The 11,737-nt window shown below is 29.3% G+C and overlaps 2 protein-coding genes across 3 annotated transcripts; both read right to left on the reverse strand.

Moving 5' to 3' along the window:
* Window positions 1-2,859: 2,859 nt before the first annotated feature.
* On the reverse strand, window positions 2,860-6,311 carry AGL104 (AGAMOUS-like 104). The gene is made up of 12 exons (XM_022916576.2): window positions 6,007-6,311; window positions 5,084-5,137; window positions 4,950-4,982; window positions 4,813-4,831; window positions 4,571-4,632; window positions 4,411-4,438; window positions 4,252-4,313; window positions 4,044-4,143; window positions 3,901-3,951; window positions 3,688-3,794; window positions 3,377-3,566; window positions 2,860-3,254 (listed from the first exon to the last, which is right to left on the reverse strand). The coding sequence occupies exons 1-12, from the start codon at window positions 6,189-6,191 to the stop codon at window positions 3,105-3,107; spliced, it is 1,041 nt and encodes a 346-aa protein (XP_022772311.2). The 5' UTR covers window positions 6,192-6,311; the 3' UTR covers window positions 2,860-3,104.
* A 3,078-nt stretch (window positions 6,312-9,389) lies between these two features.
* LOC111314959 (Heavy metal transport/detoxification superfamily protein) lies at window positions 9,390-10,815 on the reverse strand. Of its 2 annotated transcripts, none has more exons than XM_089749386.1 (2): window positions 10,225-10,815; window positions 9,390-10,092 (listed from the first exon to the last, which is right to left on the reverse strand). In XM_089749386.1, exons 1-2 carry the CDS (start codon window positions 10,376-10,378, stop codon window positions 9,776-9,778), a joined length of 471 nt encoding a protein of 156 aa, XP_089605512.1. In that variant the 5' UTR covers window positions 10,379-10,815; the 3' UTR covers window positions 9,390-9,775. The 2 variants fall into 2 exon arrangements, with proteins under 2 accessions (XP_089605512.1, XP_022772313.1); XM_022916578.2 differs by having other exon boundaries at window positions 9,390-10,071; window positions 10,225-10,798.
* Window positions 10,816-11,737: the final 922 nt, after the last annotated feature.

Raw genomic sequence — 11,737 nt, forward strand, 5'->3', positions numbered from 1 at the left:
AGATTAAAGTATCTTGTCTCCCCTACCCAACTTTGTGAAGCTCTAATTACGGAGACTGATCACCCTGCTTACCTCTTTCGAGGCTTGGGTAAAACAGTTTAAGGTCTATTTTGATATCACTTGTCATAGATTAAGATTTAACCTCCAAGCTCATGCGATTCCAAAATCTAGACATGCACTCATCGGACATTTCAGATCAACTTAATTGTCATGGTTCACACTATTTTTCGCTCTAATCTTATCTTAATTTTAAGATTTTATCTCACAAAAAATAACTCACAATAAAGAGATGATGTGAACTCTTTTATATTTCAATAAACTTTTTTTTCATATCCAATATAAGATTAAAATACCTTATTTACTCTCTCTTAAAGTGCATGACATATACACATTTCGAAAGAGCATTATTTATTGAACTTCTAAACGAAAATAAGTTTAGGGTATTCTAAGCTTTCTTTTCTTTTCCCGTACTAGTATTTCTTAGCTATTGACGATCGATTTCTTTCAAAATTAATACAAATTATTTTCTTTATTTATAATTAGTTCTTAAATTTACACGTGTTTGTGAAGATCAATCATATAATTTATATAAATTATCCAATTTCAAAACTCGCTTTTATCATTCTCTTTATAATAAGTCTTTGATAACCATCAATAAGAAAGTTGGAATAAACGAGAGAACATTTATTATACTAAAACTTTTACTCTCTCCAATCCAATTGAACATTAAATTATTGTTGTCTTTTTATGATTATTGTGTAACATAATACGATATTAAAACCTTTTTTTATATGTTAACCGTTAAAATCGGTTAAATACAATTTTCAATTATTTTATATTCAAAAAAATTATTTGTATCGTTTTGAGTATTTTATTATTATATTATATTATGACATTTGAATTATTTTCTATACATTCTAAAAAAATGATAATTACAATCCTTCCACTGTAAATGAACAGAAGATTAATGTATGATTTTTTTCGATCCTAACTTTATTTTAGCTTAAATTTGAATATTCCTTTTTTGGAAAAGAAATTAAAGCCCTCTAATGTTTTCGGGAGGTCCAAAATAATTTATTATGTTCTTATCCTACTAATCAGTCATTAACCATGAATTGATTTAAAATCCAGACAACTAAGTTAATCTTTCATAACTGCATCACATGTCATTACCTTTTAAACAAATACTCAGTCGATAATTATGGTTCAAATTTTAATTTTAATTGATGGGGCAGAAAATGGTTATTTTGAAGGAGGCCATTAATAGTATCTTTTAGGGCAAAAGCTAGGAATTAATCTTAAGGTTTATTATTGATTATCTTCACTCTAATTTTCTGACCATTAGTTTAATTTAGGTAGAGAAAAGAGTTTGGTCCACTAGTTTTTATATGCTATAGTCTTTATAGTTTAGATTTTAGTAAAAGAGTTTGAAACGAGCCTCCAAAAAGTGCACCCATGGATAAATGGCTTAAGAAGAATGAATAATAATAAAAGATAAAAAATAAGTAAATTTTATGAGAGAAATTATAATCATTAACAATCAATATCGCCATTAAATTAATAAATTTTTAATCTTTATCTTTTTCCATAATTTCTATCAAGTAAAATTAATCTTAATTTCTTAATCTTGACATTCATTCAAACAATGTTAATTCTAGCTTCGTTATTATACCTAATTTATTTAGATTTGTCATGTAATTAAAGGTAAATTTAGTTTTATTAATATTTCTTTTCTTCAAATTTAGTATATCATTTCTTGATTAGAAGGTTTTAATTATCTCAATGGTAAAAAAGAAATTAGAACCTTTTTAAACTTTTAGGTTTAAATCTCATCTTATTAGATTATAAATGTGGAAATCAATCACAATGTGGCTCTAAATATTATGGTTGATATGTATTATATGCATTCGTATATGGTTGTCTTGATTTTTATTTTTTAAGAACCAATGTGATGGAAATGATTTAATTGAGAGAACAAATGTGTATTTAACCCATTTATTTAACTATTTTCATATGATTTAATCAATGCATTTGAACATGCAGAAAATTAGATTTTTAATGGTTTTTTTTTAATCATTTAGCACCCAGCCATTAACCATATCTTTATTAATAATATTGAAAAATAGAAAGAAGGATTTTATTTTATATAGGTTTTATATTTGATGTTGTTAATGAGTCAAATGATATCAACTTATTAATGAATAAATATTAACTTTTAAAATAAATATATAAAAAATTAATTTAAAAAAATTATTAATTAATAAAATAACATCATCCGATTCACCGATAATATTTAAAATGTGATAATATACTAAATATAAACTTATTTATATAACCGTATATATCGATTATTTATTTAAATTGTTGCAATAACCTTGCAATGATTTTTTTCCTTCTATTTTGATGTTTGAAAATTTTAACTTGAAACGTTTAGTTCTTTTTTTCTTTTTTAGAAAAGACAAGGGACTAATAAGATGTTTAATTAATATAGATACAATAATGGTGATCAGTGAGCCTTAAACCAGAATTTTATAATAAAAAGAACTAATATATTATTATGTATATAATAGAATAATGTTTTGAGTTGAATTGAGCTTAGAATAGAATAAAAATCACACGCATTGGTAGTAAAATTTAAAAATTAAAAAAATATATAAAGAGTAAATATGCAATTGAAACAAACCCTTTTAGATTTCATAGTTTTGTTTATTTTTTTTTTCTTTTTTACAAAGGAGTTGACAATTTAAAGATTAAAAAAAAAGGTGTAAATGCGAAATTTAAATTTTAAACATGATAGATGAAACTTAAAAAATGATTACATGAATCAATTAAGGTAAATCTCGAATTCAATTTTTTTTCATCAAATAATGATTCTACCAACTGTTATATTATCTTAATGAATGAAAATTTTTTTCAATTATATATCTAGAAAATATAATATGCAAAATATATTTAAGAAAAAAAAATTGGTGTGTTCAATGGTACATTTACATAGGATGCTTCTATCTCAAGGAAGCTTAGCCTAGGTTTAGAATATTACAACAGGAATTAAGGTGAGGTCGTTTTAGGTTAGCACATCAAGGGAATGGAGCCAAGGCATTGCGTCATTGCCCATTGAGTTGAGGAACTCTGTTCTCATTATAATTTGACCCTTCATTGTCTGCTCTCTGACCATGTGAACTACTGTTCCCTGGAATTTCCATCCGCTGATCATTTGGCATCATTTCTGGCATTTCCTGACCCACCATACCATGCTGCTAATTCCAACAAATATAATTAGATATTGATAAGTTGAAGTATTTATATATTAAGGAGCTTTTCACATGATCTGTATTTGGCAAGAAATTAATGAACATTTAGCAATTAGAAAGGAAACCTGAAGATGGGCATATAAGGTTTGTGGCAGAGGGCTGGATTGTAGCCCTGTAGAAGCAAAAGGCTGAGGCCAGAGTGGGAAATTTTCGCCACTTGGATTTGAGACATGGCACTGATCTCCTATGCTGTGTGGATCCACGTTTGAGATGCTTCCTTGCAGCAATGGATCGTAGACAGTAGATGAGAGATCCCTAAATTTATTACAAGATATACTGATAAGTATAGTATACAAATTGGGATGTGGGTTTACTTCTTATTCCAGACTCAAATAAAAGCAAGAATAACAGAATTAGAACTGAAAATGCACTGTACCTGAGAGGATTTAAAGATGCTGAAGCATCAAAGATTTGTGATTGGTTTTGACCACTATCAGGCAGCCAATTCACAACCTCATTTTCGAAAGATGGAGGCAGTCCTTGCTGTCAAATTCAATCCAATAAAATTCATAATTTTCACATTGTTGATTTCAAGTCTGAAATTTGAAGTTACCAAAGTTTTCATTTGTTTTACTGCGAGAAAAATTACCTGTATAGGAGATGGATCATATGAAGATAAATGGTTGCTCAGTATGTATTCCTGTAAAGCAAAGGTACGGGGATTTCATATAAAAAACAGAAAGAAGAAAATTTTACAGAAGCTAAAAAATAATAATAAAGTGAAATTCCAACCTTTCTTTGCACAACATTTGCTAATGTTTCAACAAGATGTTTCTCACAGGATTCAAGCTCCCCCATGGATGTGAACCTGAGAGGGTCAGGTTCATATGCCCTGTATTTGAAGAATCGGTAACTTAACCCAAACTTGATATGTTAATCTTCTTCAGTTCTGTTTTTAGTTGTAGGTTTTTTTTTTTTAAAAAAAAAAACTCTGAAATACCTTAACTGTTCCTCTGCCATTTGAAGCTGTTGCTGTAACCTAACAATTTCCTGTTGGATTTCCTGCAATGAAAACATTAACAAACATAAATAAAAAAAAAAAAAAAAAGAAGAAGAAAACACACATTAAGATTATAAGAGACAGAAATGTTTATGATACCTTAAAATCAGAGTTACAAGATGTTGGACTGTTTTGGGGAACAAATCCAAGAAAAGAAAAGAAAAACTTTTCTCCATTAGATAATTTAATTAAAAAAAATCCTACAAATAAAAAATTAATGGAAATTAACTCAAAGATAGAGAGAAGAAGGCAGACAAACTTGGCAAGTTGAAGAGCAATATCATTTTCACTTCTTAGCTGCTGGAGAATCCTGAGCAAATACTGCATAAATACAAAATACAAGAATTCCATGAAGAGACATTTCATAATTTTCATTTTCATGGAACATATTATCTTTCTCCATGCATTTCCCTCCTTTTTCTCCCCTCTCTTAAATTTTTTTTCTATAAAAGCAGATGAAGAAAATTTGACACCATATTATAAGGTGAGTCATTTTCTTACCTCTTTGTTTTGGATGTCACTGCGACAGAAACATTGAATAAGTATTATAAGGTGAGTCATTTTCATAAAAAAAAACAGTGAATTACTAGTTTTAAGAAAAAATTGAACTGTAAGAAAAAAGGGTTTTAAGGACATACGGATGTCTGATTTGTTCAGGAAAAATTAGAGCACTGCAACAGATAAATTGATGGAGATGTTACCAAATCAACATGTCAAATGGAAAACAACCAGCAGAATAAGTATAATACTATAAAATGGTTAAGAGCAGTACTGTTCTCTTTCTCGATCTGGGAGATTAATGTATCGCGTAAAGACATCCTCGATCCTGGTTTTGATGGAAAAGGTTAAAGACTTGTACTAATTTTCCTTGGGAAAAAAAATTTTCTACATGCTTATAGTTCAACAAATTTGAAAACGGAAAACATGAAAAATGTAAGCTAACATGAGCTACTACTTTCTATCCTATCTTTGAGAAGACAAGGTGTTCAATATTGCAGTCAAAGGTCCTACTTACAGGCTTTTAACAGTTAAAAGTTATGTGAAAAAAAAGCTAATTAATTGAGTTTATTAGAGCATCAGCATGCATGAATTTTTTCTCGCATGCACTTAGCCTCAAGTGGATTGAGAAATTTTTTTTTTTTATAAAAGAGGTCGCAACATATGAATAAAAAAATAATAAATCATGAGATTTAAAATCAAAATTGTTGGATTTCATCTTTTAAAAATGGTTCATGAATTAATTAATTGAAATCTTGGTTCCATTGGGATTATTTTCAATACTAATAGTTAATGTTATTGTTTTGGAAAGCAAATATGTGTAGGTGAGTTTGTCTCTGCTAATTAATTAGAACTCAACTACAAGCAATTCAGGCGTTCATTAACTTTTTTTAAAAAAATAATTAATGAAGGAAAAGAAGTATTATTTGTTGTAGTACATTGTCTATATTTCTTAAAAAAATCGCAATATCTAATTTAACAAATAACTAAAAAAAATGGAATTACTTGATAATAATATTTCATGAATTGGTGTGGAGATCATTCAAATATTATTGAAGAGTAATCATTTTCAAGAAAATCTAGCAAAGTATATATAGTTATAAATAAACAAAAATTTGTGGAACATGAAGAAATGGTAATAGCCAACATATCTGATAGAACATGAAGAAGACAGGATAAGAGCAATATCAATGTCACCTTCTCCCGCCAGAAAAATGGCTAATTCGGCCTGAAGGAGAGAACATGATAAGAGCAATATCAATGTCACAAAGGATGGAAAGTTCATAAGCCTTCTTAATCAACCCATTCCTACGCTTGGAAAAGGTAACCTGCCGATTGGTGTTGTTTTCTATTCTCTTAATCTCCAGTTTAACACGCCCCATCTCTTGATCTTCTGTCACCTAAATATTTTATATGTAAAAATGGAAAAAAAAAAATTTTTTTTTTTGAAAATTTGGAATCAAAAGACACTCTAGTTTTATTATTTTTAGAACAAGAAAATCTAAGAGATGATGAATTGCTATTTGCCTATATATTGTCAATGCATGGACAAGAGATGCCTGAAAAGAAGGGTGTGGTTAGATGTGTGAGAGAAAGAGAGAGGGAGGGGGAAATGGTTAAAAATGGATGGGAGAGGAGAGATTTAAGAGTGAGATATTAAAGGATTTATAGAGAGGGAAGGGGTCATAGATTGAAAGGAAATAATTCAATGGCTGATTAAAAGGTGGCACATTTTTTTTCTGCTTTGCAATGATTAACCTTAGTGTTTGAGGCTGTTGGTCACGGCGAATTTTGGTGTTATTCAGCCTTTATAATATATAAACCATGTTCGTGCATGTCAATGTTCATGTCATGCCTCTAGTCTTAAAATCATTCGTCTTATAATCTTCAATTTCTTAATGTAGTGATTAAAAATCATGTTTGATTCATAAAATTACATTAGGATAAGATAAGATGATATTAAAAATAAGATTAGATTAAATAATATCATTTTATTTTGTATTTAATGTATGTAAAAATTAAAATATACTAATTTATTTATTTATCAAAATTATTTTTATTTAAAGTTTATATAATTTAAATTATTGATATAATTTTTAAGGGATAATTGAATATATAAGTTTAATCTTATAGATTAAAAATAATCTTCTCTATTTTGAGAGAAATGAATAATTTTATGCGAAGAGAATATTAATTCTCCTTACAATCTTTATCTCTTTCTTTATATATAAATTAAATATAATATAAAATAATTATAATTTTATTTTATTAATAATATTATATATCAAATATGACCCAAAAAAAAAAAAAAAAAAGACTTGTAATGGCTTTCGTCTTCCTAAAACCCAACGATAAGTATTTTGCACTTTGGCCCAACGAAGATAAATGGGCGTATCAGCTTAAAAGCACAGTTTAATCCAACACTAGGAATTAATGATTCCCCGCTTTCCGTTGAATCAATTTTTTTTTAATTCGTTTGCAAAAAATTAATATTAAATTAAATTATATGATAAAAATAATAATTTTCATTCAAAAAATTTAAACACAAATACCCATTTTTAAAATTGTTAGGAACAAATTTAAAGCCCAGTCCAAAAGCTCAAAAACTGATACACATCCCATATCCATCCTACTATTAAGTCCAAATTAAGCCCAAATGTTAACACCGAACCAATCACAATCTGCCAAATGTCAATCTCCTAATTGCCAGTTGGCAGCAAAAAGCATGCAAGGGATTGTTTCCATGTTATGGTATTGATTGATTGGTTAATATAATTGATTCTTACTTTATATCCCTTGAATAACATAAAAAAAAAAAAAAATTTATGGTAAAATGGGTTAAAAGGTTAGTGCTTTTGGTAAAAGAAAAGCTCTATTCAAGAATAACTATCTTATAAAAAAAAAAATCATTCTACATGCTATATAACCATATATAATAAGGTTTTATCTAAGGATTCAATGATGTTTTAGGGGCCCAAGTGAACAATGACAGGTGAGTTGAACCCATCCAATGATCCAAATTAAGCATAAAGCTACAAAATTATTTCTGCAAAAACCATTAACACTTCTCTATAAGTTAAAAATTTCAAACCATTAACCGAGAATTTAAAAAAAAAAAAAAAGTATTTCAAGTCTTAAACACATGCAGATGCAGCATTGTGCTCAAGCAGCAACTAACTTTGTGGAATCTCATGACATTCATTATTTAATTACTGTTTATTATAACAGTCATATGGTTACAAATTCAACCTATTACTCAATAAGTCGGTGAAATTTAATACTATATCCTTAGTATATCCCGCGACAAGGAGCAGTAAAATATTTTGGATATGACCGGATGGAGGTGAATTTATGAATCTCAAAATTGTCAACCTGGTCGGTCCTGAAATTCATTCCTTGTGCTTGAATTCCGGTGTTCTAGGAGGCAATTGGGCTACGGTTAATTTATAATATTCTTTGGGGAAATTCCTAATCCTGCTTGCTTTTCAGCTTTTATCTCTTTAGAAATTTATCCGTATGTGTAATAATTTTTAAGAGATGATACGTGCTCTTCAAGTTACCCAACCTAATTCCACTACGAATTACTATTAAATGCAATGCATAGAAGTCATTTTATCTATTTTTTTTTTACATCGTGAGAGTAAAATTTTAATATAAATAAGAGAAAGAGAGAAGATTTGATTCAAAATAAAGTTTTTGATATCCCCTTAAATATTTTTAATCACTATAATTTTTACATAAGACTGGAAACTTGGTGTGATAACATGACAGTTTATTAAAATACAAATATAATTTGCAAATAGAAGAACATCAATTACCAACTTAGTTAATAAATTTCATTTCAGATTTATTATGTATAGAAATTAATGAAATCTTACTTGATTAGAATTGAGTTAGCGAAGTTCTTAAGTACTATTATATACGATATGATGTTTAAGCAGTTAAAACTTAAGATTTCAATTAGTAGATATTACATTAAATTGAAGTATTTATAAGATAAAAGAAGATTATATCGCAAACTCAAATGGTCTCTATATGTGTACCAAAAATTAATTGATTAAATCTCAGCTTTAAAGGAAAATTTTTGAGAACCAACGCAAAGTTTTGAAATAATTTTATAAGGATATGCCTAAAGTGGAATGGTGGAAATGGGTTTTAAATAGAAACACGAAATATATGACTTAATTTGTACTTGCCACTTGCACAAAAAGAAGTGTATAATTGAACATCTCCTTATAATTAGCAATTATACTTACATATTCACGTGTTTTAATTATCAATTTAAAAAAAAAAAAAACTATAAATTTTTTGGTACACTAAAAATCTTTCAAATTATGCAATTGAAATAGAATAATCCGTTTCCTCTAAAAAAATTAGGGATGAATGTGTCACTCTTTTTTAAAGAAATAAAGAACTTAGTATTATATTCATAATATATAAAATATATGTATTAAAAAATTTAGACTTTCGTTGCCAACAATCTAATGAATTATTTAAAATTTCATTTTTAGCCAAAAAAAAAAAAAAAACAAAAAGAAAAATTTCATAATTAATTACTTGGAATATATATCGAATAGTAATGGATCAAAGAAAGGTTATTTATATTATTATCTAAGTATACCATATTTCTGCAAACAGGATATGAAAATAGCAAATAACCAATAAAGAAAACCTATTTCGTAAATCCCAGTGTGGTTTCCATAATCAAATCTTGCCAGCTTTGCCAAACATGTCCGGCTCCAATTTATTTTCTCATAATTCTTCCTTATTGGTGAATGATAAGTTTCAATGAACAGGGGAAAAAAAACTAGAAAAAAAAAAAAACCTGTTGCCCTCGTGCAAAAGGATAAGCACACAGAGGCATCAAATAAACAGCAAGATTATGTTGCAAATGTTGTAAAACTGTACAATCCTCTAATTATTATTATTATTAGTATTATTATTATTATTATTAATTTCTTCTTGTTTACATGATGGAGCAAGCATTAGGGTTTTCATCACTGAACATGTTGGTGTAGCTGTCGTCCATGATGGTTTCAGTGATGGTGGAAGTGACAGGAACCGCCCTGACATGATTGGGAGGTGCCTTCTTGTCATAAGCTTGAGCCACGTAAGGATTTGCCACCATAGTGTACGGGACATAAGGCCACAACTCCACCTTCTTCTTCGTCGACTGAGCCGCGGCCAGGACTTTCTTTGCCTCCACGTTACCCGTCACGGTTGCTTTTTGTTGCTTCAAGTCCACCTCCACAGACTTAGCCCCTATAAAAAATTTTTTGAAAACTTCCAAGCAAAACATAAAAGAAAATTTTACTATATTTAGTTTGAGTTCAAGAAATTCGAACCCAAACTATCATTGGACTAAACATTTTTGTTCATCAATCATATGATATAAGTGATAGTTTGGTTTATTACCTTTTACTCCGGAGAGGACTTTCTTGACCTTACGGGCACAACCTTCACAGTCCATCCTGATTTTAAGAGCTACAGTTTGAGTTTGCTTCTTCTTTTTCTTCTTCACGACGCTAAGCAAATCAGAGATGTATTCCAAGGTGCCATCGACTCCCATTTTGAGTTGACTTTGAGAAGGCAAGGGTCGGAAGGGTTTGAATGATTTTGATCCAAAGAACTAAGATAGGTCTGTCTTAGGTTGAAGAAAATGACTACTTCACACTTGTTTCGTCTCAAATGGACATAAAATAAATGCAAAGAGAGAAGCGTAAAGGCTAGGGTGGAAGTAAGAAGCTACTCACTCTTGGTCGTCATGGCCATGGCTAGCTTGTATGGATTTATAGTGTCAAGCGTGACAAAAGTAGAAGGCTTTGAAAGATAAGTTAAAAAAAAATCTTAATATAATTAGGGGGATTTTGCTTTAATTTTACTAGTATAAGATATTGGAAAGTGGGTTCTTCTTAGAAACTCCATGAAATTTCCTTTGGGACACACATCAGATTCTCTCTCCCTTCCGTTGACTCTTTGCTCTTATAGAGGAACATACACAAAAGTGAAATGCTTCAAATGTCTTCTCTTTAACGTTCACCGTTTAGTTGATTTTATTATATATATATATATATATATATATATATATTTATATAGGATCAAAAATCAAATCCTTAATAGTAAACCTCTTCTTTTATCGGCCATATCTCGTTACGTTTTCTGAGAAAAAGTTGTGTGAAAGCCTGAAAATGGATTAAAGGGGTTCAAGTAAATGTTTGATTTGTCTCCAAAATGGGTTATTAATTAAGAAGAGAGTAAACCAGTAAACGTTTTTTATTTGAAATTAAAAGGATTTAAACTTTAACTACTAATAATAAAAGTTTCACACTTTATCGATAAACATTTTATTAAAGAGACCAACCACTAAAGCTAGAAAGAGATGCATCAAAAGTTGAAAAAAAAAAGATTAAGAAAAATTTTAGGTGTTTAATTTTTCAACGAAATTAAATTTTTTAATGCTCAAGATATGGGTTTGTGACAGCTGCCAATTGTGAGAAGATCTGGAGTGACAAGTGGACTTAGAAGATTCCTAGGGGATGATCCATGGCCACGTTGCAGAGAAATTACACAATCCGGTCACTAGCAATTGTCCACTTATGAAATTGCTTGGTTGATTGGGGGTTTGATTGGGCGGTGGGATTGTAGAAAAAATAGTCAACAACTAAGCGTAAAAGGATAAAAAACATAAAGGAAAGAACAAACAAAACTGAAAATGGATTTCACTGTCCTCTCACATGGCAGCGAGCTTTGAAGGGTGAACATTTAAATTACTACCTTTCTTAATCCAACTCTAAAGCGAAAAAGCTCCCCCTCCGTGTGAAAATGAAGGCGTCCATACATTTCCTATAATTTTTTAAACGAATTATGGAGTAGCATTATCCTGATCAATTTCTTCCTTTCGAAGTTGTTGGGATAAGGCCCAGATTGT

This window comes from Durio zibethinus, chromosome 20, assembly GCF_047325235.1.
Source record: "Durio zibethinus cultivar Kanyao isolate XHJ-2024 chromosome 20, ASM4732523v1, whole genome shotgun sequence".
NCBI lineage: Eukaryota > Viridiplantae > Streptophyta > Magnoliopsida > Malvales > Malvaceae > Durio > Durio zibethinus.

Coding starts and splice junctions, on each gene's coding strand:
- LOC111314959 (XM_089749386.1), bottom strand. CDS start 10,378: ATGGGAGTCGATGGCACCTTGGAATACATCTCTGATTTGCTTAGCGTC. Junction 10,093..10,224: donor AGTCCTCTCCGGAGTAAAAG/GTAATAAACCAA, acceptor TTTGCTTGGAAG/TTTTCAAAAAATTTTTTATA.
- AGL104 (XM_022916576.2), bottom strand. CDS start 6,191: ATGGGGCGTGTTAAACTGGAGATTAAGAGAATAGAAAACAACACCAAT. Junction 4,983..5,083: donor CCAGATCGAGAAAGAGAACA/GTACTGCTCTTA, acceptor TATCTGTTGCAG/TGCTCTAATTTTTCCTGAAC. Junction 3,952..4,043: donor CAAATGTTGTGCAAAGAAAG/GTTGGAATTTCA, acceptor TTTGCTTTACAG/GAATACATACTGAGCAACCA.